Genomic DNA, 27,845 nt, shown 5'->3' on the forward strand with positions numbered 1-27,845 from the left:
TCATATATCATTTCTTTTTGTTCGTTTACTAACAATTTTGAATGCGTTTAACGTTTCTAAACATTCTCTGGTATCTCGTACTTTCTACAATATCTTTATTTTCTTTGTATATGCTACACTGCATCTGTAGTACGTCTTTCGCCGGTTACTTCTTTTCTGTACTAAAGAAAACGTCAGTGTTGTAGAACACGTACAACGACTTCCTTTTCACCCTCAGTTTCCTCATCGTTTTCCTTCATTCGTCTCCTATAATCTCCTGCGGTCTTTAATTTATTCAATCTATCTAAAATTGCACTCTTAATCGTACGTTCCTCCCCACCTTCATTTCCTTTGCATACACAGTACCTCTTCAGATACTTCTTGCACGCGATAAAGAAACTGTCAGTGTCTTACAATGCATAAAACGGTCTCCATCATATCTTTATTCTCCTCATAATTTTTCCGTACTTTTCTCTCACGATCTCCTACAATGTTTAACTGTCTCAATCGTTTAAAAATTTGTCTCCTATTTCGTACGTCCCTCCACGTCCTCATATCCACTGCACACACTACTTCATCTTCGGTAACACTTTTCATCTAATCCTATCGTGGTCCACATCCACAAAATGTCAGGAACAAACAGATCTGGGCTTAGAAGAATTTCCAGCTGGGACCCATTCGATTTTCGACCGGTTAACTCGAACGCCCGACATTCCCGGTCTATAGATTCGGCCTGTACACACCGACAGGCTGGTAACTCGGCGGTTTGGCTTGTGATAAGAGACAAAAGGTGGTGGCGAATTGAAATTCGAAAGCCGTTTCCGCGCGGGAGCATCGACGTCGACGCGGAAGAAGCATTCGAAGCAGATCCCGCGCGCACGGCGAGCTCGAGCGATGCGACCCCAAAAAAGTTTCAACCGCGATTATCATAAGAACTTTCGCGCGACAGTAAAATGGGTTACCCCTCGGCTCAGGCCCGGCCCGACCCGACCCGACCCGACCCGACCCGGTAAAACCGTCGAGTATTTTACGTATTCCTCGTCGCGACGTTTCGAGGGCCGAACTTCTGTGTACAGGGGTGGAATTAGATATCCCGGGAACCTAACTTGCCACTGTCTTCCGACGCGGCTTTTACATTTCGCCGCTCGTTCTTCTCGCTAACGACCTTACTTTTTTAAATTCCCTACCGAGCGACCAGGAGCTCACCATTAACATCCTGCACGGGAGATTTCGTTAAACACTATGCAATTTTTATTTATCGCTGGCAGTCGCTGCTGGTTAGGATAATTGATTGCCAAACTGTGCCGATGACTGTGCTAGTTACCACTTTTGGAAACGGATTTTGTGAAAGCTGGATTCGGTGGAACTTTATTTGTGGTTTATCAGCAAGTTTTTTTGAATGAGTTGTGGCCTGGAATTGTATTAAATCGTGTTTTATTAGGAGTACAAATTAATTCGTGGCTCTTGCTTCGTCACACACAATTCTTGAGATTAATCTGTATGAACATGTACATATACATATATTTACTCCGTTCTGCACTAGCAAGAATATCCGAATTCAAAATAACATTAGACTGCGGATCTTTATGCAAAGTATAAATTTTTATGCTTCGAGTACCAGATGCAGGAGCTAGGAAAACATTTATTTCCCTCGTTAATAATTGTAATATTTAATGCACCTACAAATTATTAAAATCTGCAGTCTAAATTGACGAATTAGGAACGTATATAACAGAGTTGTATATTTCTTAAATATATGAATGTATATTTGTTAAAAAAATGAATGACAGGTTGTGAAAGTAGAAGTTTACAACTTTAAACGGAATTATAACAGATTAACAATCCCAAATTTAAAAAAATTTAACTATTGTATATTTTCCATGCAATTTACGTTACCGCACGATTTTTGTTAATTCCTTCAGGTGAATCGAAGCGTGCCTAGAATTTTATTTCGTGGGATAGGAAGCAGCTATCGAGTTTGTTGAAAAATAAAGTCCCCCGTGGTTTACCTTCGAATATTTCGTTAAAAAACAGTTTGTCGAAAATGGAATTTCTCTGGGAGCTCACAGTGGATCGACGAGTTCTGAAATAGAAAAGTGGAAAATGTGTATATCCCCGGGAAGGACGAGTTTGAATAAAAAAGAAAAAAAGATCGGAGAAGTCTGTCGAAGACTCTTGAACGGAATTTTTATTTTATTTGCGCCCTAGCCATCTGTGTTTGCTATAAAAGCATGAAGGCCCTCGATTCGATGATCGTACACTTGACCCAGTGACATCCATCCCCTTGACAATTCTAATATTCTTCTTCTGGCGATAACTCGTCCGGCAGCGGCGGAGGGGTGGAGGGCGTGACAGGTATAAAGCGTCGAAGCATAATTGAACTTTCATTCGGAATCACGAAGTGGCCGGACCTTGACCGGGCAAGATTTCATTCGTTAAATTAAAGTTCGCCTCGCAGCGAAAGCCTTTTGCCCCGGCTTAATGCCGTCTTATTTGTCACGATCGACGGAGTAGGTTTCTGCTGAGGCTAATTTATTTCGCTGGGAAACGTCGCCGTTGGAAATTGAGGTCGTCCGAGAGCAATTTCTCAGGATCAATACGCGCCTTATACTTGATACTGTCCTTTTCTATCGGGCCTGTCAAAAACGAACGCGTCAGGTCGCCCGATAAAATATTCGCCCCCTCAATGTCCGTCCGATAATATTTTTACATTTTCTCCGCGTAGATATGCCGAAGAGGAAACTGAACACATGTTTTCTTTTTCTCGAAAATGCTGCTTCAAGTAAAAACGTTGAAAGTTTTTTCCCCGTGAATGAAACCACCCCGGACTCAAAGATTGAAGCTTCCCCTTTACAACGAACCCTTAAAACTTGACGTATCATGTCTGCAAGCCATTTTACGGCGGAGAAATGATGAATAAGTACGATCGTGTGAAACCCCTCATTTCTTCAAAACGAGGCAAGGTTCGTTGCTGTACAAATACAAAAATTCAGTGTTTAAATATTTTTGGAAGCCCCACAGGTTTTTACAGAATAAAAATTATTCTGTGCCTCGAGAAGCACTTGAAATTAATTGTGTGTTATTTCTACGGATTGTTAGTTATTCGGATCTGATGATTTTTTGCGGAATCTGCGTTCAGTGTGGGATTTTAGTCGCTATTGGCCGGGATAGGAAAAAAGGAAGGGGCGGAGGCGGGAAATTCAAACGTCGAACAATCTCCACGAGCGCAGTCAGTGGAACTTGACTTATCCTAACGTGACGTTAATACCCGACGGTGTAACTTGGCAACCCCATTGTTCACGTCTGATCGGTTATCCGCTTCGCTAGCCACCGATTAAATTCGCTGATGAACTGGCGACGATAAAGTTCGGTCAAGTTCATTACGCCCCGGGGAGGATTTTCATTAGAATGTGGGAATCCGGGAGGATTTCAGGAATTCTTCCGTCTAATATACATTCTTATTAAACGGGTCGCGTTGGCGAAATTTGGCAATTTTTTCCCGAGCCGTATACGATCTGGAAAATTTGCAAAGTATACCCCCTTCCAACCTCGCAAGTTTTGGCAATTTACCGAGTTCCCTGAGCGTAAGCAACGAGATTAGGGCGACTATAACATGAAAGCACAGTTACTCGAAAATTTATTGCACTGAGATTATCATTGTAGAAATTATAATGCAATACACATATGCGAATGTCATTTTTCTGAGTGTACATAACGAGATTAAAATAGTTGTAATGTAAAAACAAAGTTGTATAAAATCTAAAGCTGGAATTTATTATACCGACGTGCTAAAATTATTATTATAGAAACCGTAATGAAATGAATATTATGTCATCATAATTTTTCTCAATGTAAACGATGAGGTTGGAATGGTTGTAACATAGCATCAGAGTTACATGAAATCTAAAACAGGTGTGCATTACCTCATCGCATTAAGATTATAATTCCAACTATAATGCAATAAACACACGTGATCATCATTTTCGGCGCTTTATTAGTGTTAATTGCGGTTAGTAAATTGCAGCTCGGCGGCTAGAAATTTGTATGAAAGATGATATCAACAGGGATTAAGCGCAGCTTCACTGCGAACAGTAATTTAATATTTTTAACAAAGTACGGTATCATCATCGCAGACGGAATTCACATAACCGCCGCGGATACTAATAAAAACTTCTAACGATAAGATAATAAACACAATGAACTTCGAGTTTTTAAAACTCATCTGTTCAAGTCTTTCGCATTACCTTCAAAAGAATCTTGAAGAGTAAACAAAGTGAATGCAGGGCTCCATTAAGAACTTGTATCATGGGATTAGCGAGCAGGAATTTTTTTAATGAACGCACGCTAATTACGAGTGGAGAGAATAGAAGGTCCAAGGTAATATACCAAGGTAGCTTAATATTAAATACCTTCGTTAAAAGGATCAAGAGAATAACCAATTAATTCGTTTCAAATTACACTTTGTAGTCCAAATAATATCACCGGCTCGCGATCAAACATGGCGGATCTGACTTTGATACGAGACGCTCGCGAAGTGAAATTAAATTCCTGAGATGTATAGATAGTATCAAAAATTCTCAGAATTCTTTTTTTATTTTTATTGGCTGCAAAATAGTGAGATTCATTTCCATATTTATTCCTTTCGTACTCCGTGGGAAATTTCAAAATTGAAATACGTGGAATAGAAAACACACAATATTTTGCAGAACCCATCTCGCCCGCTTGATCCAATAATTCTATATTTTTATTTCGATAAAATTCCAGAGGTTCGTGTAGGTGCAATTTCAATATAAACAAATTTTGTAAATATACTGCACTGTGATTTCTAACTGTTAATATATTTTCCTTCGTTTTCTACCATTTCAGATACAATTTAAAAAATTGCAATCTCACGCTGGCAATTTATTACAATTTTAAAAAAGTAGCTTCTCGAAAATTGCATATTCCACCCATAATGATTAAACCTAACCGGATTAACAGACGTTTCTTTCATTCTCCCGTAGGTTTAACCATTTAACTACGGGTACATGTTCATAGTACCGGTCGTCCTCCATCACAATTACTATCAGTCTCACTAAATTGTTCTCGCCGTTGCTTTGAATTGCAAATTCCGGGAAATGTTGACGTTGACTCATCCCGGGAATAATAGGGTAGAAAATAAAATGTCTCGCAAGAAAGAAATGTAAATACGTGCACTTAGAACGAAATTAAGCAACTAAATGCGAACGAGTTGCATTATTCTCTGTAGCTGTATGTACGTACATTAAAGTCATGATCTAAGCCCAATCCTCGGGTCCGTTCTGCGACATATATCGCGTAGGGCTACTATTTTCTCGTCTCCGTGTCGATTAAACCACCAAATACAGTTCAAATTACATCTTAATAAGAAAAATGCCACAAATAAGTTGGTGAAAGTCCCATAAAAAAAAATAATAAAAAATGAAGAAGTTTGTAATTGGATTAGTAGTGGTTCACACCGATATACCCGCGACCATGTTTACACTTTAGAGCTTCTTGGCCCCTCGCGGGGTATGTTCCCCAGTGGAGGGGATAGGCGAACTGACTAAGATCGTGTAGCTCCGTTCGGCTTGGATCAAAACATTACTGTACTTCAAATTTCAGTCTGAAACTTCAAACCTACAATCGCACTACTACTATCGATTAGAACAAAAATTTTGCTGCAACAGCTCGCGACATAAAGTCGCAGAAATCGAGGTAACGCCGAATTTCCTTTGACTGGTTCCTGTAAAAGTGAACGAGTAGTATCAACGACCGATTCAGTTCGATTAGCATCAGCCACGTTTTGTCTTCGTGTTTTTTGCTTTGAGCTGGTTCTTTGGCCGCGTTCGCCTTCTTTACGATCGCGACGAGAAAGCGCGACGACCGGAAGCAGCCGCTTAGAGCCGCACGCCGGAACACATAGACCGGAGAAAGATATTTCGGGAACGTACATATCCGTCGGGCAAGCTCGGCCAACTATAAATCAGCGAGCACCAGGCAGCTTGAGAACTTATGCATCGATAGCAGCCCCTTTCCTTCCCAACCGCCTTCCTCGTCACACGTTGGCGACACGCTGGAAACTCGGGAATTCCTTCAATTCCGTATCGAATCGTGCCATCTCCGCACGGTTTCCACGGGAAAATCTATTTTCGACCGAACGGCGAAACGAAACACTATCGCACGCTTACGTAATTCTGCGGTTAGGCGCCCTGTGCGCCGAGTTTTCCCATTGCCAGCCGCCATTACCCTATTCGTCTAACAGCGGACTCTCGAGAAATAGTCAATATTCGAACTACGATAATTTCGCTAAGAACAAAAAAAAAACAAAATAGAAAACAGTACTGTTCGTGCCTCACAAGAAGCCTCGCGGGACAAAGGGCAAAGGAGGCCCTAACTCGCTCCGCCCATTCCGACCCTTGACGCTCCAGTAGTCCAATGCTTGGGCTGTGACGTAACACGCGATATAGTATGTGTGACCGTTTTAGCCAATAGAGCAGCTAGAGGCGTGCCCCTTCCACTCTGACCAATCAGCCCCGCGTTCATTTCACCGGACTTCTTGTGCGGCACACACAGTACCATTATTTAACACTAGAAGATTGACAAACGAGACCGATTTATATTTGAGCCGTTCACTGCACAAATCGATTAACTCCACTTTTTGAAAAATCTTAAATTTAAGTGTCAAAGCACTTGGTATAATCATAACTTTTTATATTTATAATAACTTTCCTGAATAATAAAGATTAACACCGTTAAACGACAAAATTTTTTTGGCCATTGAATAATAAATAATTTATTTCAGAGGCCATTTTGATGAACTCCGTGCTCTAATGTAAATCGTTGCTATAATGCCACTCAAATGCACTAGCAAGCGCTGAATAGTTAGAAAGGTCCGAACCCCACCTCATACAATTCAAATATGACTATAATGAAGATTCAGAATTTAATGCCATTAATATTCACAAAGTTTGAAAAACGTAGATCAGTCTTTATTATATCCTAAAAGTAGAACTGTGACAAGGGAAGAAAGGAGAGGCACGATGGACCAGCTAAAATTCATTCCTCCTGTTAAACATGATTACTATAAAAACTTGACAAAAAGTCGAAATGACGAGTCCTCACATACAGCTGACGAAGAAGACATTATGTATATTGCTGATGAATTAATCACAAATAATATATTATAACAGAACTGTTAATATTCATTTTTATGGAAAATCTGTAATAAAAATATATAATAATTAACCTTTTCTGTAATAAAAAACATAAAAATTTAAACACTGAATTCAACTTTATTACTTTTTTCACTTGCCGAATCAATTAACTCCACCAGTCACATAAAAATTGTAACATTACTGACGATTATTTTTTGGCTATTCCTTCTTATTAAGTTTATATACCGTTGGATGAAAGCTACATCTGTATTTATGCATTCTACAATATTTATTTGAATCTATATTATACAGGGAATTTTAAAAAAACAATGTACATTATTCCATCGCATTTCTCAACTTTTTGTTTCATGGAGTTAATCGATTTGTGCAATGAACGGCTCGTTTCTTTATAATAATACCAGGATTGTATAGTTTGTACTAAAAAATTCCCGAAAAAAGTATATCTGTAACTATCCTAAATAATTCGTTCGACAACCGTATTGGCGATTTTGATTGACCATTTTCCTCATCGTAGATCCTCATCGGTCCGGGACAAACAGAAGAATATCGGTGGTCGGTATATAGTATAATGTCTGCATAATTAACAAGCATCAAGCCGCAGATTAGATAATCGCGATTAACGTGTCCCTTTGTGTTGGCCGTGACAGTTGGGCGCGGGACATGTATCGATCGCGGGCGGCCCGTTTGCATGTGAAACGTCATCAAGAATCCGCGACTGCCGGTCGTAACGAACGTTACCGCGAAGTGCCACGCCATTAACTGGAATCGTGCGTGTTGATGGAATGTCAGGAACCGGGGGGGTCTTTCGCGAAAATGCGCAGTCAGTTCCTGGCCCCGGAGCTGCTCGCCCCGCTCGGAAGAATGTACCGTCAGTTACACCTTACAGCTTTAATTGCTTGCGAAACCGGCTATCTAAACAGGCTATCGCTTTCCCCGCTGTTGCCGCTATTGGCACCGCGAAATTGCGAGAATTCTTTTTCGACGACATTAACCTCTCTGCCGCACAGTGGTCCAAATCGAGAAATTCAGTGACTTTTTGTTACAACTTTTGCACCATAAGAGTTATCGGGATGAAATTTGCACTAAAATTCATTAAAAAAACTAGTCAATTTGAACTAAAGAAAAATTAATATTTTTTAAATTTGTTAAACAATAATTTCTTATTAATTTTCATTGATATTTTTCACTAAAAAAAGAAATTGTTTAAATACAATCTTCCAAACCATTTTTTCTTTCTAAGTGTGTATTTTATATTTGTTTCACACATGCAATGTTCAATGAATTGGGAGAAATGTAAATTTGAGGAGTCGGGTAAGGTAAAAACGTCACATAACTGTGTCAAAAGATATTTTTTATAATAATTGATAATATTTGTAATATTGTATATAATATAAAATAATTGAGTAACATTTTTGTAAATCTTTTCTGATAAAAATGTGATAACAATGATGGTTTTATAATATAATAATAATAACATGAAATATGAAAAAATAATATTTGTTTATACTTTGTCAGTCTTCATTCTCAAATGGTTTTGTCTAGCATTATTTTTTATAGTCCATCCATTTCAAAGCCTGCCTTTTCTATTATTTAATTATTAATAATTCAGCTTCTGGTTCTAAATTTTGTATTCTTTCCTTACATGATTTCACTCGCATTGCTGACATGTGCGGGTCCGATGTCAATAAAAGTCTATAAAATACATCTTCATTTGTTAATATTCTGTCTGATTTTCTTGTATGTTTGCATCTAAATTGTTTAAAGTCTTTGTGACGTGTTTCTTGAGCCTCCTCCGATAATTGTCCGATTGGTAATAATGCGTGTTTTATTACATCTGCACCATGCATTAATAACTTATGGACTGAAGCAGGCATGGGATACCAATCATAATCGTAACATTGTCAGTTTTAAACTGCTATAATTTGCAAAGGCGGAAGAGTGCGGAAATAATTTTTATACCATCATATAGAGGAAGGTGTACTGAAAATAGTCCAATTTGTTAGAAACTGGGACTTCCTGGGACTTTAAAGATATCTCTTACCGAATATAAAAAATTTTTTTAATTTTCTCCATTTAGTCCAGCATTAACTTTTAATACATTGTGCAGACTAATTAATAATGTAAGACACGATTTCTTATCGCAAAAATCTGCTCTTTAAGTTAAAAAAAAAAAAGCGCGAGAAAATATTAAATAGGAACGTCAGGGCATCGCATCAAAGTGAAGCAATTTTTCTCGTGAAAAATACTCTTCTTAAAATGTCCAACTTTCAATATTTATTACAACTATAATATTTAATAAATTGTACTAATTTCTCCATTTCCGAGGTCTATGGACATATGGGAAGCAATGTTCATTGATCAAAAGTCACTGAATTTCTCGATTTGGACCACTGTGTGCCGGCGAGAACCACTTCTAGCTGATTCCTCGACGCCTCGAACGCACCTTCTTTCATTCGTGAAACACGATTCGGAATTTTAATTTATTTCAGAGAAATTACCACTATTTTTTAACACTATTCCTACCGCGACCGATCAAATGGCCGTTTTTAAAATTTCGACTAGAATTTCCTATATACAACGTAATTGAATCCCCTTTAAATTTCACGACTTCTCCTAAAATATGCGTACAATACATTTTTCAATATTCACTTCTGAGTGGTAGGAATAGGTGTACGTGAAGTGTCGGTAGGAATAGTGTTAACCAATTAATATGTCTTCCAAAACATCTACAACTAGACTAAAAAATGATGTACGGTTCAAATGCAACACAGTAAAACGAGTTGAATAATTTGAAACCCACTGTTGCGTTCGTTTCAACTGATTAAAATGATTAACCCTTGGCACTCGAGTGGTGACTCTGCAGCACCACCAGAAATTGTTGCGGCATTATTTCAACGAAATTACAAGAGATGTTACAAAATATTTGTTACCTACGAAATTTGTATTCGATAGATTACTAAACATTTAAATATTATACGTGGAAATCTTCTAAGATAAGAAAATATTCTAAGACGGAAGAAAAATTTCGTTTTAGAATGAGAATAGCGCCGAGTGCAAAGGGTTAACAAAAGAAACAACTATGTAGCTCCTGTATCTTGAAATTGATAAAATTTTTATCTCACACAGAAATCCACAGTATAGCAATCGCAGAAGTGTCTGCGTACTTTTAAGCAACAGTGCACGTTCCTCGCGTGTTTAACCCCCCGACGTCGGTGCCTGGGAATACTTTGACCCGAAGCATCAAACCAGTGATTTATGCGTTAAAGTTTCAGCAATTAAACGAAACGAGTGGTATAATTGGGAATAACCTTTAACACTTTGATCGCCAAACTAGAAACCCCAAAAATTTCGTAAAATCCGAGTAAGTTATTTAATGAAATAAAAATTGAAAGAAATTAAATGTATGATACCGAGTGTTCCTCCAACTATCTTGCATGTTACAGATCCTAATCAAGTTTGGTGAATAATTCCATTGCACAAATAATTCCGTCACCCACGTATGGGTGACGTGGCATTCAACGTGTTAAAAATGTATATTCTAAACAACTCATAATCGAAGCTGTGAGCGGTCCCAAGCACCGTGAATTATGAAAAAGATCCGCGAGCGTTGAAGCACCAGAATTTTTTCGATACCGTCGAGTATAAAATTTTCCTTTGTCTCGAGAGCGTTGCGAGCTAAATCCGACAAAGTGAGGAGCACATGGTCTCGTTCCGGCTGCGAGTGACACGCGCGCGCGCGTCATCCCGCGTAAACATTTGCGGCGGGACGCCTAATCCCGATCTTCCATCGCCGTTTTCATCGTTAACGAGCAAAGCACAGTCTAGAAATCCCGCCAGAGGATGATGGTGGTGGGGGTGTCTAGACACCCAATCTCTTTTCCCTCTCTGTCGACGCGATTTACATTAACGCGTCGTGTTCATCCCCGAAGCGGAAACCGGAGCCACCCCGCGGGGCAAAACGCGCGCGCACACACACGTACCACACCCGCGCGATGCAGGGACAAGATTCGAGGATATTTTCTTGGCTTGAATACAGCCACGGTCTATGGAGGTCCCAAGATGTCGCCCTGGGTGGCGAATCTTTAGCGAGGAACCCTCATTACAGGGAAGAAAGCACTCCTCTTATCGATAGGGGGTTAAGAAATTGCCATAGTTTCGAGGGGTCGTGCTTGGAGTTAACTGTCTGAAAGAAGTGTGATTTTTTTCAGGATTTTCTTTTCTGAAGAGGTTCGTGGACTTTTTTTTTTTTAAACGAGTGTCTCGTGTAAAAGTGTGCGAGAGGATGTGGTGGAACCGTGACCTTCGTGTATGTTGCTGAGGAGGCTTTTTTTATCGTGATGGTGGCCATCAACTTTAGGGGGAGATGCTGTTACCGAGTTGCAGAAAAATTACTATAAGTGGTCCAATATACATATGCACTTTTAAGCAATGTACTCGTTTAATAATACAGTCTATGAATGTTCCTAGGAAAATTTTTTAGAGGTCATGTTTTCTTCGGGCTGTGTATGATGCTTTGAGAAATTACTCGGGTGTTTTATAAGATTTCGCAACGAAATAATTGCTACAAGTGGTTCACTGTATGTGATTTAAACAACGTTGTCGTTTAGCAATAAACTCTATTAATTTGTTCAGAAAAAAATTTCTGGAGCTCACGTCTTTGTATAACTAGGTGTCATCCCTTAGGAAACTACTGAGGCATTTTTTAAAACTCTGCACTAAGAAAATAGCTACAAGTGGTACAATATATGTACTTTTAAACAACGTATTCGTTCAGCAATACAATCTGTTCGTTTTTAAAAAAGAAAATCCCTGAAAGTCACGTTTTATACAGATTGTTAATTAGACGTCCCTTGGGAAATTACTTGGGCACTCTTTGAGAATCTGCAGCAAATAAATTTCTAGAATTCGTACAGCGTATTATGTACTTTTAAAGAACGTACTCGTCTCACAACGAAGTCTATTCATTTTCCCAGGGATAATTTCGGAAGATCACGTTCTTTTCACATTGTTAGCCATAGGATGATCCCCTGGGGAATTGGGGTAGTTTTAGCGGGGGTGTTAAACGAACTTGCCAAGAAACCGGTGGAAAGAGAACGACCAAATGGAAGTTGCGTTTGTCTTCGGCAGAATATGGAAATTGTTCGGTGAGTATCTTGCCCCGAGAAATCGTTCGGCTATGAGCAAGATGTTTGGACGGATTTAATGGCGTCTGCGGAAGGATTAATAGCAGCAGGGGTGGAGCTTCGCCGGGGCTTAAGGAAGTCTTCGCTTTGGTTGGACTGCCGGCGATCGTAAAATGGTAATTCGATTAATAACGTGGTAATTACCGCGCTCCGATGTCGATGGATTTTCATTCTGTTAATGTGTCAGGTCAGTCCATAAGTATTCTTAGCCCGTGTTCTTGGAACACGCCAGTGCATATTTAGAGCAAACGTTGTCCTGCGTGTCGTCTGGCTATAATTTTCAAATACTCAGAAGTAGAACTTGCAATGATCTTAAGTACAATATTTTCTATGGACGATGTTTATTGGACTGCAAAATAAAAACTTTCTGCGTCGATTATAGAAAATAAGTAAAAACGTATTTCTTTGCTGAATAATTTTAACTTCTTCAATTCTAAATTCTTCGAATGTCGTTTATCCATTATTACTGTGATAAAATCCGCAGTCGAACGATTATGTTCCGAAGTAATAAATATTTGAAACGTTCAATATCGAACAAATCGCGGCTAACAAACATTAATCTCGTTTGTCCTCTGGTTGTATCATCCTTCTATATATTCTATATATATACAGGGTGGTTGGTAACTGGTGGTACAAGCGGAAAGGGGGTGATTCTACGCGAAAAAAGAAGTCGAAAATATAGAATAAAATTTTTTCATCCGAAGCTTCGTTTTCGAGTACATTGAGTTTGAAAATGCAGCCATTGCGCGCGTTATTCGATAGGAATTGTCTGCTGCGTCTGATCATGACCTACCGATTCTACTTCCTGCGCATACTAAAGCACGCGAACCCGACGGATCTTTAAATTCGATTTTCTCGAAAACAGAACCTCAAACGAAAAATTTTTATTCTGTATTTTCGACTTCTTTTTTCGCGTAGAATCACCCCCTTTCCGCTTGTACCACCGGTTACCAACCACCCCGTATATACTGTTTATTACAGTGAGCACGATAACCTTTGCAATGTTTCACAAATATGCAATGGGTGACAAAATAATTCGATCGACAGTGCATCGAACAGTTCCGTATCGGAAATTCTCGAATCGAAATGCAAACATTGTTCGTTCGAATTGTAAATAATAAGAAGTCCGTGAATTGTTATTCTGGGGAATCGCGGCGACTTCGAGGAATTGTTTCAGCAGTGGAAACAGGGGCGACGGAACAACGCACCGGTTAATTGCGGTTCGCGTCTTTCTCTTGTTGGCCGGTCTTTGAGTCTCTCCCTCTCTCTCTCTCCCCCTCTCTCTCTCGCTTTCTCTCTCGGTTCGCTTGATCCGTCGAAAGAATTCTAGACGTCGTCGTCGTAGCCGTCAGGCAGACGATTAAATGAGAACTCGAGTGGGTATTTCCTAGTTGCTCGCCTTTTCAGCTGCTTCCGCGTCCTTTCCAGCGAGCCGAGACGCGTTTCAGCCCCGATGAATGGCCGGGGAAAAAACGATTAAAGGAGGCGAGTATGGGCGGCGAACGATTAAAAGGCGAAACGCAGTATCGTCTGGTAAAAGCCTCGTTTCAGATATTGGAAGTAACCCCTCCCCCCTCCCCCCGGCAACGGATGCTGTCAACGGGAAGCAACCGTCGAAACGAGGTCCAAGAAAATCATTATTTGCTGATTATTACCTGGCCCATTCGACCAATGCCATTCCACGTCGATCAATAATCATTTTTACTCGGGCAGGAATTAACCTCCAATTAGACCGCGGTAGATTCTCGTACGAATATTAATCTTTGCGATCCGATTTTCATAAATTCATACCAAAAAAGTACGTACACCTCTCTATAAGAGTTTTATTGGCCGTTGAACAAAATCGGCTTTACGATTCTTATTCAATTTTTCGACGAGGAAAATAGCGAAATGCTTCACCTACATGTTTTTCGTTGGTTCTCAAACAGCATCCTGAATTTCATCTTACTTTTTATAAAATACTCTCCATACAGGTTCTACAGGTCTTCGAATAAAATGCACATAAACTCGAAATAAAATCGAACAAACAGCTTCCTGAATTTCATTGAATTTCATTCAAGAGGTATTACAGATTTCCAAATGAAATAAAGAGTGAAAATAGAAAATTGTGGGAAAATTATGAAATATTCTGTAAAGTATTTAGTAGAATGTATAGGGGTTTGTCCTCAAACAAATAAAATTCCACAACGGCTACTAATTTTTGTATATAAAGAATCGAGGAATGATGGAGTGCAGAAGAAAGAGTGTTGGTTACTGTTAGTGCCAGGTGCTCCCACCGATAATAAACTCACTCCAGAGACAGGATACTCGCTGTCAGCCGGGACAATCATAGTGTCAAACACCGTTCTACCGGGTTTGAAAAACATTCCTTTTCTGTTGGCGGTGATCGTCGGCCGTCTACGCGTCGCGTTACCACCGATATAAACGGTTGACGTCACGGTGGTCGGTTCATCAATCATGGAAGGATCGACCGCGCGGTGCAAAAGACGTCCGATCGATTATTGACATACTCGAGCGAGAGGTATGCACGTCTCTTTGATCGAAAGCTTGACTCGCAATCGACGAGAACGCGGAGTATTCCACTATTTCATCGGCCGCGCGTATTCCTACCGCGGGAAATAAGGTATTCGACGGAACAGGGGTGAATAGCTATGATGAAAAATGTAGGAGCGCGCGCCACATACGAACGTGGAAACTGCTCGACTTTCCCGGTACCCTTTTTCGGTGGAATTACCGCGTGCAATGGCCGATCGATTCATTATCGTCGGAATCGAATGAAAGAAAATTGCTCCGGCCAGTGGAATTAATTTCCCGGCGATCGGTCATTCGGTTTTCCGCGTTTACGCAGTGTTACAATTAATTCCCAAATCTAATTCCCAGATCGGTGGAAATGCACCTCTACACCTCTGGATCGGTGGAAAAAAATACACCGCAAAATTCACCTTGACCTTGGAAATCAAAGTCAAAGTGTCGAAAAATTTTCTTTCGTTGCATCGTATAGTACTCATCACTCAAATTTTTCGACCCTTTGACTTTAATTTTCGAGGTCAAGGTGAATTTTCCGGTGCATTTTTTTCACAGATCTCCATCGATCCGGAGGTGTAGAATCACCCTGTATAATGTTTTCAAGTTACCTAAAGCTACCTGATTCAAGGGGCCGATAATTTACCCCTGATAGAGTTTCCTCGAATATAAAAGTTTTGCATATTTGAGATGTAATAAGGGTGCCTCAGAGACGGTTTAGGGTAAAAACGGCAGCGTCCCTTAAGGGTTAAGCGAAGCCGAAGTTTGCGATACACAGTTTTCGCGGGCTTCTAATGGAAAAGACGACGGCGGACGTCGACTAGCAGGGAAGTGGTGAACTAGTTATCGAGGAGGGAACCGGCGAACTTGCGTACATTCGCAGGCTGACCGGTTAGATTGAAACTGTCAAACTTTCGCCGATAAGTTTCAAATTTCTTAACACGACTCGCAGGCACGCCGGCCTGTCCGATCGGTATTTTGCGGTGGTGAGAGCCGATTTTTCGAAGTAGACGCTCGTTGACACTTCTCACGCTAAGTACAGGCTACGTCGAAATTCATTGCGAGTCTCGACAGGTGAGTAGCCTTCTAGCAACCCTGGATAACGAACCATCCATAAAAATGACGATCGAAATATCAGAACCGTACAATGTTACACACAATCCTCCTACACCGTGAACTACATTATTCATAAACGTGGATAAAATGTAAAACGATAGGTAATAGGAATTATCATAAACTTTGAAGTAAATTATTTGATACGAAAACAAATCACTACGTGGCTACCATTTCTCGCAATCAATACGTTTTAAGAAAATATGTCTAGCAACAGGAACAAATGGAAGAGAAACATTTTGCAGATGTACAGAAAAATTTTCAAAAAATATGTGTGTTAGATCGAGGACTCTAGGATAAACATAAATGTTGAGATTTACCACAGAACTTATTAAAGTCATAACGAAAGAAATTCTTTAGTAATATGTTTGCTTGATTCGTGTCTCGGGGTTCTTGCAGAAAATTGCAATTTTACGTAAAGGTCCACGGTTTGTTGATAAATATTGCAGGCTGGGTGTTGACGGTAGCATTTATCGAGACACGATATCGTTGCCCTAAAGCGCCGGGAAACTCGATGGAAGGTCCCATTAGTTCTTTCGCGAATAAAAGGTGAAAAATCGGTCGATTAATTTCGCTCCGGATAGCACGGCGAAGTCGATTCACGAAATGGATTACGTTACGCAGTTGTAGATGGGGGTGGATCCGGCATCCTTAAATCGTGACTGTACATTGTGGCACCCGGCTACATTCTCTGCGCTATCACCGATAACAGATAACTGCGGAGAAATGCACGGTATCAGTTCTTGCGAGATAAACTGCGGCGAACGCGACAATATTAATCGGCGATCTCATAAAACCGAAGTGTGGCTCAAACGAAACCCACTTTCCAAAAATTTGAGTCGTTTCAAAGAAGTCTGCAACATTTCAATGCCGCAAACATGTTGAATATAAAGTATACACTTTCAATTCATCCATGGAAAAGTGAATTCTATTCTTATCGTTGGATATTTCAGAAAATCGCAAAGCCTTACTTTAAGTGGCCTCAGAATTTCCTGAACCCTAATTCTGGAAATTCTCAAAATTCTCTACGCAAAATTTTTAGAATCTATAGTTTATCTGACTGCTGAAAATTCATTTTTATTTTCATATCACTACGTGCGAAATTTTTCGAAAAATTGTCTCGACAAAGGTTTTTGGTTTTCACAGGATGAGATTGAATAGGTGGTAGATGAGCGACCTACAATTCTGGTTAATAAATCGAACGCAATCGATGAACGCCTTAAATTACCCGGTGTCCCTCGCGAATCCAGTCCGACACCGATCGCAGTACCGTCCATCTTGCAGAAGGAAACAGGGACATAATCGCGTTTCATTTGCCGCGTGGGATCTAAAGCTGCGTCGCCACCTAAATCCTAAACAAGCCAGCGCCCCTAGACTACAATATCCTTCAGAATTGTTTAACTTTGATATGGCAACGTACGAGTCCATTTTAAATTTCTGGCGATTACTTTAAATTAGGGGTTGCACATAGACTCATGATATCGATTCGTTTCGTAGTTAAAAAATAAAAGAGCCTACATCGCTCGAAAAAGAAATTCTCGATTTCTCTGTGATGTAAGACGCTCAATTTTTAATCCGCAAATCTCTAATTTTTCAAATACCGACTAGATTCTTATGGCACCCTTAAAAGAACATCCCAAGGATATACCTAAAAATATTTCACCCAAATCTCACGACAGTGTCCTCACATATACCAATTCCAAAATCGTCGTTCTATCTACCAGAGGTTTATTCAATAATCCTGATTATGGGTTATTAGAGGGTGAGTTGTTGACTTATGATTAACACTAGGTTCACGGAGCATTAAAACTGAGTATTTTACATTACTTTATAAAAATAAGAAGAATGTGTCTGTCCAAGTTTTCAGCCATTTTTTAAATAATATATACCTAAGGAAATAAGTTCGTTCAGTAATTCCACGTAGATGGATCTTCACAATCTCAATAATCGTAAATTAAAAATATTAGAACCCGTCATTATGACGGGTCCCGTAAACCCAGTGTTAAAGTTTCCGTTTCTGTCGAAGGATCAATTAAAAACTCCCCAGCCACGGACCTCCAAAAATTATGAAACAATCGTACAAAACTGAAACCAAAAATTCCATTTATGCCCTCAAAAAATGCATTTCTCAGTTCACATAGTTCGCTGTCATTAGTCACGGGTGTCCGACCGCCCATCCGCGATCAGCTGCAGAAGACTGTAGTCGCCGTAGCCTCGAGCGAGATTCCCGAAAAAAATGCGAGGCTGTTTACGAGACAAACGACGGCAGGGTGCAATCTTTTGCGCTAAACATTAGGAGCATGCTTAGCGGCGAATCGATCGCGCGATTACGGGGTACCGGGCAGGACGACCGAGCATCGTGCGCTCGGGGAAATTAACCGAAGTGCCGTTACTGCGCACATTAGCCGGTCTGCATGGCACTGGCGACCTAATTCATGCGCGGGATACCTCCTTGCACATCCGCAGCCCTTAAATCGTTAGCGTGCACCACGCCGCGATGCATTCCCCGCGCGGCTATCTACGATACAAGATAACGGATAGCCGGCCAGAAATAGATAGCCGCCCCGGTGCCTCTTCTAAAGCCGCGTCCGCACCGCCTTGGCTTTCGACGTGCGGCTTTCGAGCTGCCAGGAGGACGCGTGCCTTGCGGCTTTCGCGGAACTGCAGCTTCCCAACAGATTCCGCGCAACTACTCTCTACTCGACACCAATATCACTGGACCGAGCGGAACGAGTGGCTCAGGACCTCCATTTTATAGTCGTTTCAACCGCGACGACATTCTATAACACTGTCCAACGAAATCAAACTTTTTTCGAGTTTCGCGATACCTGTAGGGTGATTCTTATACACCTTTTGTCATCCTAAAACCAAATCCGAAAGCAGAATTGCTCCATCGCGCAACGTTTTCGAAAAATATTGGTTTACCACAATGAAATGTGAATATAACTCGTATTTTCATAATCTTCTGTAATGATTGGCACCCAAAAAGACAAAAAAAAATGTATGGAAATAGTAAGCAAAGACGTACTTGAGTGGTACCAACGTCGACTACGCATAGCGACGGCCCTGGCGAGTCGAGAAAAGGCTGCAATGGCCGAACGCGTCTGTCAATTAATATTTCTTGTATATTAAGGTTTAAGTTTCTTCACCAGAAATGTCTGTAGAATGCATTCCCGTATAGTAAATTCCTGCTAGACAAAGGATTTTCCACATAAATACAAAAATAGAGCGTACAAAGTACCCGCGTCGGCACATTTTCAAACTTTAGCAACCACTTACAACTATTAGGAAGTACATAAAAATATAATTGGCTGTATGAATATGTAGAGGAGAGTCCCCTCTATCTCTTGACTCCAATTTGAACTTTCTCGTGTGTTTAGTTTTTGCGTAACACGTCATTTTTTATCAAAATCGTGCACTTTTACAAAAACCAATATTTTTCGAAAACGTTGCGTGATGGAGCAATTCTGCTTTCAGATTTGGTTTTAGGATGACAAAAAGTGTATAAGAATCACCCAACAGATATTGCAAAACGATTTTGGTGTCGGACAGTGTAATTGTTTGAATTATACAGACGCTTTTGGAAATATTTACTTTATAATTATTCGAATAAGTACAGGTATCTCTGAGAATTTTTATTTTAATTTTTAGAGCAAGCACACGCCTGAGATTTTTACTTTTTCGACCTCGATGAACGAATACTTTCGTAAAAAACATAACAGTGCATTCAGAATGTGTTTAAACACTAAAGGGTGTCGGATAAGGAAGTCAAAAGTGCCCCCGAAACGAATTGAATTTGCAGTGGGCAATTCGACAGCTTATCCAATGAAAATACTTTGTGCCAATTTTCAACCCTACATGTCGACATAGGGGGTAGTAATGGGGTAACGAAGAAAATCAGGATTTCCTGTAATGTCTCTTATCCTCTTCGATTGAAAATTCTGAAAAAAATCAGGCATATTTTAGCTATTACAGTGTGCATCTGTGAATTTTTTCAGAATTTTTAGATTCGAAACCGTATTTTAAAAAATCAAAAAGTTTTGAAATGCCGATTTCTCGTAGAGGTTATAAGACGCTACGTTCATATTTTTACAGTTTTAATCAATAACAGTTTTATCTTTCAAAGTGGGGACACATACTTAAAAAAATCAAAAACTGCTATTTTTTTTACCGTTTCCGTGCCCGTATAAGTACCATGTTCATGCGATTCGTATAATTAATTTCTTAGATGGATATTATATCAAATTCTAAATAAAATGCATTTATTCCCATGGAAGTGTTCTTACCCCTCTGCTGCATTAATCTTCGTCGCTGTCATCATCGATTACAGTGTGTATTTCTTCCGTAGAAAAATTTTGGTTCTGATTTTTGCATGAAGTTTAGCATAACTCTAGAGCCTACTTAGCCAGATAAAGTGTTAAAAAAATAATCGAACCGTTACTATGTCATACACAATTTAAGTACACTTGAAGGACCACCGTGGAATACTAAACATCCAGGACGAAAGAAATATGTAACGCTGGTCGTTGAATAATGCACGAAGACTATCAGTCATTGATTTTTAAGGACTATCAACCGTTCGGGGGAAATTATTAAGTGATCGTAAAATTAAGCGAATAGATAGTCTGTGTCGACCGTTCGACCATGGTGTATCGCAGTGACGCACGCGATACACTTTGTAAAATACGCGCTTATATTGTGGTGTTCAATACTGTACGCGAGAGCCCATTTCACCCCCGGTCACTCCATACACCGAGAATCCATTAGTCGAAGCAAATCTCCAGGCTTTTTATATCCCGTGATCAACAAGTCGTTCTCATTTAACATCCCCATCAGACAAAACCACACAATTTGCATCCCCATCCGCTGAGCCGACCACATTTAATAATCAACACTCCCCAATATCCCAGCCGTCGCTATTCCGACCATCATCAATCCTGTCCGCGGAGCACATGAATCATATCTGTAATCCAGTTGTAAAAAGAGTTGTTGATTATTCCGGCAGCGTTTTGCGACACCTCGCTGCAGCCAGCCCAAGTCTCGAGGCTTGTCAACTTATTTATGCTCGCAACTATCAATGTATTGTTTCTCTTATTGCTACAGGTATTAAATCTTTGTTAAACCAAATCTTCTTGGAACGAGAATATTTTCTCTCGTCAGCGTAATCACAGAAATGACAACTACATTCATACTGAACTTAAACATTTTATTTCCGATCAGTAGAAAGACCGGAATCGTATCAACCATCGACCCATGTGTTCCATAACACACTCTATGAAAAAATATATAACTCATGTAATTTTGATTATTTCTACCTGAAAAAAATCACACGTGCGCTTCGAGTACCAATGAAGACGTACACAAAATCTTAATGCAAAAGATCCGACAGTTTTTCTAAAAAAAATTCCAAACTCGGAAACTAGAACACCCCTTAAATTCGAGGATTGCGAGTCTCGTTCCACGAGAGCGGGGCTCCTTAATGAAACAGTGCACCGAACGCAAATAGCTGGGACGATCTGAGAAAAATCTCTCAGCCTCTTCTACGGTTCCATGGTGCACGCCCGTAGCCAATTGGAATTCTTGGTGAAGGCGGCGCGACACGTACAAAGGCGCTCGATCGGAATTTAAACAGCAGAAATTACGAGTCTGCGGGGGAACCTATCGCGAAAACAATCGACTAGCGATCGCGAGGGATCGGTATCGATCCGATCGCCCATAGATCGTGAACGCGTAACCGGCGTTAAATCGATAAACTCTGTATATGGTGTCGGCGTGCCTGGCTCCCTCCACCGGTTGACGGGAACGCGTAAATAATTGCATTACCTATCCTACGGCGCGTAATACGCGATGAATGCCGCTGTATACCCAGGACACACTAACGATATTGCCCTCACGTCCGTTCGCCGATCTATTTGCCTCGGGACAGGGGACGCCGGACAACGGAACCGACCCAACTATCCCGTGTGTTACCGATTTTAACCGAGTTAATGCGGAGAGGGATTAGCCATTTTAAACGTTCACCCGGAAAAAAAAATTTGATTTCTTGCGCCCCGCACACTCGGGACACACTGTTTGCGAGAGCTTTATGCGACACCGAGTGGGGCGAGCTGGTGTCCTGGACAATGCTGGTGGCAAATGTGAAACTTGACAGTCCTTTATGTTGGCTTTTAGAGCTGTACTTTGGTCTAAATATGAATTTATGCACGCTTTGGAATTGTGTAGACTTTTAATTTCACTTGTGGAAGCTGAGAAATTTCGGATTTTTTGGGTGGTGGAATGTGAGAAATTTTCTGATTTTTTGGGTGGTGAAATGTGAGAAATTGCTAATTCTTTGAGAAACGGGGGGTTGGGAAATTTTGTGATTCTTGGGGTAGTGGAATTTGGAGAATTTTCTAATTTTTGGGTAGTAGAATGTGAGAGATTTTCAAATTTTTTGGGTAGTAGAATGTGAGAGATTTGTTAATTCTTGGGGTAGTAGAATGTGAGAAATTTTGTGATTTTTGGGGTAGTGGAATGCGAAGAATTTTGTGATTCTTGGGGTAGTGGAATGTGAAGAATTTTCTAATTTTTGGGTAGTAAAATGTGAGGAAGGTTCTGATTTTTGGGTAGTAGAACGTGAGAGATTTTCAAATTTTTTGGGTAGTAGAATGTGAGAGATTTGTTAATTCTTGGGGTAGTAGAATGTGAGAAATTTTGTGATTTTTGGGGTAGTGGAATGCGAAGAATTTTGTGATTCTTGGGGTAGTGGAATGTGAAGAATTGTCTAATTTTTGGGTAGTAAAATGTGAGGAAGGTTCTGAGTTTTTGGATAATAGAACGTGAGAGATTTTCAAATTTTTTGGGTAGTAGAATGTGAGAGATTTGTTAATTCTTGGGGTAGTAAAATGTGAGTGTGATTTTTGGGGTAGTGGAATGCGAAGAATTTTGTGATTCTTGGGGTAGTGGAATGTGAAGAATTTTCTAATTTTTGGGTAGTAGAATGTGAGGAAGGTTCTGATTTTTGGGTAGTAAAATGTGAGGAAGGTTCTGAGTTTTTGGGTAGTAGAACGTGAGATTTTCAAATTTTTTGGGTAGTAGAATGTGAGAGATTTGTTAATTCTTGGGGTAGTAGAATGTGAGAAATTTTGTGATTTTTGGGGTAGTGGAATGCGAAGAATTTTGTGATTCTTGGGGTAGTGGAATGTGAATAATTTTCTAATTTTTGGGTAGTAGACTGTGAGGAAGGTTCTGATTTTTTGGGTAGTAAAATGTGAGGAAGGTTCTGAGTTTTTGGGTAGTAGAACGTGAGAGATTTTAAAATTTTTTGGGTAGTAGAGTGTGAGAGATTTGTTATTTCTTGGGGTAGTAGAATGTGAGAAATTTTGTGATTTTTGGGGTAGTGGAATGCGAAGAATTGTCTGATTTCTTCGGTGATACAATATGAGAAATTTTCTGAGTTTTTGGGTAGTAGAATATTGAGATCTAGCTGTCTATTTATGAGAAAATTGAGTGCGTGAAATATGAAGTGATCGAAACTTCAGAGGAATTTAATGTCTATTTTAATACCTATTTTTTCGAATTGCTTAGTAATGAGTCCACACTTTGCCCGGATTGTTAATACTCTGTTACGACTGTCAGTGGCTCGTATTACGTTAAAACGATTCCACGTTAAATCTAGAACGAATAATCGTGGACGATCGTGTAACCACACGCTGTGATTGTGTTCGATAATCGAATACCTGGGCCGACATAGATGAAGCTCCGGTTTAGATATGAACGTATTTTACAATAAAGTTTAACGAGACCGCTCGCTGCCGATAAGTATTGATTATTGACGTGTTTTCAATTACCCAATGGACACAAAACTGCGGGTAAGACGTGAAACAGATATTGGAAAATCTATTTCGTTTTACAATAGATTGTACAACCGGAATCGGACATATTCTCTGGCATTTTCGCTGTTATGTAGGAACGGGAACAACTTTCACGAATTCTTTGATGTTCGGCGAGGATAGAGACAATCGACACCACGTCGATAGAAAATGTATTATTATATTGTTCTGGTTTCTGTCAAATGTTCATCGAAATTTGCTATTGGGAAATGCCGAGACAAGTGTTTTTATTTAACGTTCGTGTGAGATTGTCTGCAGTTCATTCATTTTATTTGTCATCCATGGGACTGGCCATATTCAATTTTATTCATTTATTATCCATAGGAGACTGTCCACAATTTATTTATTTTATTTGTCATCCATACGGGTCGGTCCACAGTTAATTTTTGTCATTTATCATCCACATTATACTGTTCATAGTTCATTTCATTGAGAGTAGCCCTCAATATCTGCTCCTTGTATTTTCATATTGTTTACAAACATTAATCCAATAAACTTTGCATCTACATCACATCATGTCAATTGTTTAATCTGAACATATGGACCAGCAGTGTTTCCTTATTTTATATCAAATAAAACAGAAATATACGTTTTAATTGATCCAAAAAATACTTGCGAATAGTCACACAACATTTCAGGATGAAATAATCCGAACGATAATCTAACTCGGATAGGAACTGAATTTTTCCAGCTAATTATAATTTCAATCAATTTGAATTACCAATTGACACGTCCAGAAGAAATCAAGGAATGTTTTCGCCGATCAAAATAATTCGGAGCGAATAATATTTCTCTATCGGTGGGATAATGTTTTTTCAGATGAGGATTGGAAATGCACGCGGGTTAATTACTCTAGATTAATCACCAGTGAAACGATATAAATGAATCTCGTTACCTCTTGGACCTGCCTCTGCACGACGATCTTGTGCCACTGATTATCGTCGAATCGGAGCCGGGGCGGTTTTATGTGGAGATCTAATCTACCTTTAGTCAGCGTCATGCTCACTGCGACTCCACCGTCTCTCAGAGATATGATCAGATAATCATCTTCCTTTTCTGAAACAAAAAATGGACCCCCGGTAAATACTTGCCATTTCGAAATTACCCCCGAGGTATAAATATTCGAAGAAGGGTCACGTCTCTTTGCATATGCATTTCCAACAATTTTGGGCACATTCACAACAAAATGTTGTGCTAGAAAGTTGATACAATTTATTTAATACCGTCATATACGGGTGACACGATTTTTCTAATTTGTAGAACCTTACGAAGCAAACTGTTTTCATATTATTTAGTAAATTGTTCCAATTTCGTTTGACTTTTATTCGATTCATTACAACGAAGGTTCGAAATCTTCTTTTAAATAACAATCCTGAAAGAAAATGACTAAATCATGTTTCTCAGGATAATTTTCTGTTTAAGACTGCCATTATTGGCGATGTTGAAAAATTTCTAGAAGGTATTAAACAACAGCTGGTACGTAAGTAATGTGTTAAGATTTATGACAGCAATTACTGTTTCACTCCTGGGGCTTCTCGTGGATGTAACCTAATTTCATGCACCCAATGTGTCAGCTTGGAATTGAAATTTTTAATCTGGACAAATCATTCTGTGACAATTATGAAGGTAAAACACAGACGTATCATGACCCAATTTGTTATAGCCAAACACATTGTTTGCGATTTAATACGCCATTTTCATTGTTTTCTATTGTCTTCAGCACCAAATATAGATCCACTCAAATCGCACATCTTTGCACACACATAACTTTTCAACTAGCAATCTCCTAGGATTGAAACTTGGACTTTCGACATGTTCTCGCCAAGATCTACAGGATTACCTGAAAAAAAGTAAAAAATTTCTGGTTTCCTGAGGTAAAGTTCAACCTCGATATTTTCTGAAATTACTGAAATCAATGTAAAATTCGATTACTAATCTTACAATTCTTTTACAAGTACCACACAACAAACACCGAAACAAAAGCAATTTAGAATCAATGCGTGACACGAAACAGAATTTTTCATTCGATGCAATACAATGACGAATAACAATTAAACTGAATAAAATTTGATAAAAGGGCTCGGTATTTTGGGTTCGTAGTACCATTATCATGAAAACGGTGGCCCATAGTATCCGCAGGACACGAAGGGGTTGCAGGGTTAATCTAGTACAAGTGTAAGAGATAATCAACGAGGATTTGGCGCTGACGCCGCGCCGGTTAGGCGACCGTAATTATACTAAACACAAAGACCGGCGTGGCGGTCAGTCCAGCACGAAAAACAACATTGAAAAAAAAAAAAGAAATAATGTATCGTTCGCCATGTCTTAATCCCTCGGATCGTTTCGAGGCTGGCCGATGTGCGGCCCATAATCTACGGGCTTTTCAGTTCGGTCGGCACGATAATTATTAACGACGAGCTCAGTCGCGGGGCTCTCGGAGCCGCTCTCGAAACGAAGAGCACCGAAACTAATGGTAAGCGGGCACAAACGATTTATACACGTCGTTTCAAGATTTAATCCACCCTGAAATCGATAGGCGGAGAAGTGAAAAAAAAAAAAACACTCGACAACGGCCTGTCGACTTGGACGCGTCAAAGTGGACCGTAACTGTGCCATCGGCATCACGGAAGATGGATTACGCCGTAAAGGAACCACTTCCGGCTATTATTTAACACTAGGTTTACGGAGCACTAAAAATGGCTATTTTACATTACTTTATAAAAATAACATGGATGTATCGATCAAAGTTTGCAGTTTTTCAATAATATATATCCGAAGAAATCAATTTGTTAAATAATTGCTCATGGATGCATTTTTACAATCTCGATATTCGCAATTTCAAATATTAGAATCCGTCATTTTGACAGGTTCCGTGAATCTAGTGTTAACCCTTAAATGCATGAGTGGGGTCCGCAAACGACCCCAGTGTTGGATTTTTCTGTTAACATTTTTAGCCGCGCCATTTTTAGTTTACAGAAATTTTACAGTTTTACAGGAAGTTTACAGAAATAAATTGTTGCTGTAATGAAAGTTAGCAAGGAATTAGGTAAGTGGGGTCCTCAATGGACCTTATGTATGCATTCATGTTTCTAATATTTAGTTTACCTATGCACTGAAGGGTTAAGCTTCGAAAATATTTCAACGCTTGCACAGACCAACACGATATATCGATGCTGTACGGAAACAATGATTCCCAGATGTGTTTTTAATTGTATTCCTTAGCTAATTTTTAGAACCCGCCGTTCAACGAAATTAAAAAATTCCGTTACCGTGCTTGCTGTCCAAGATTAAAAAATTCCTCTGGTAATTTTGAAAGCTGTTGCTCGTCGATATTAAATTTGGTGCAGCTCACAATCAAATTTGTTATTTATGCCATCAAAAACAACTCGTTTATACGGTTGTGTAATAATGATGCAATGAAATAGTGACGCGAGGTGAATGTCAGAATTAAATCAATCATTTATACGAATAAATAAATAGTAAGAACCATTGGTGCATCGGGAAAATGATTTTATTTAAAACACTTGCTCATCATTCTAGGATTTATTTCCCCACTTGAAAATTTTGCTGCAGAAACTTTGACCAATGGCGTATACGAATAAAAATCGTTTACCAAATGCTTCGGAGGTTATTAAAAATCGCGCGACCACAATCGTCCAGAAAAATCGTGAAAAGGAATTGTTCATATTGCTCGCGTGGCCACTGCATAAATATTGCATTCTCGATTATCGATCGCGTGCGATTAGCGATCGATTTTCCCCCGGGTGCACTGCCTCGGGAAGAACTCGTCGCAATTTCTTATTTTCGATTTCCGTCGGTTCCCCGTCGCGGAATAACGGCCGCGATGTAAAGTGACTAGAATTGAAATTCGAGGGAGATGTAAAGCTTTATCGCGGAACAACGAAAGCTGGCACGTCGACGAGACGATTGGTGGTGCGCTCCGGTTAAAATTCAGCGTTTATTCATTTATGGTAATCCTTGACGCGCACCGAGTGTTCAAA

The 27,845-nt window shown here is 39.7% G+C and overlaps 1 protein-coding gene across 5 annotated transcripts in view; it reads right to left on the minus strand.

Moving 5' to 3' along the window:
- The window catches only part of Nrx-1 (neurexin 1), a 479,861-nt gene that overhangs the window by 225,355 nt on the left and 226,661 nt on the right, over positions 1-27,845 (minus strand). For all 5 annotated transcript variants that reach the window (XM_076789038.1, XM_076789039.1, XM_076789037.1 and 2 more), the window contains one exon: positions 24,740-24,900. In XM_076789038.1, coding sequence (XP_076645153.1) covers positions 24,740-24,900 — 161 coding nt within the window. The remainder of the gene's footprint in view (positions 1-24,739; positions 24,901-27,845) is intronic.

The sequence above is a fragment of the Halictus rubicundus genome, chromosome 6 (genome assembly GCF_050948215.1).
Source record: "Halictus rubicundus isolate RS-2024b chromosome 6, iyHalRubi1_principal, whole genome shotgun sequence".
Classification (NCBI taxonomy): Eukaryota; Metazoa; Arthropoda; class Insecta; order Hymenoptera; family Halictidae; genus Halictus; species Halictus rubicundus.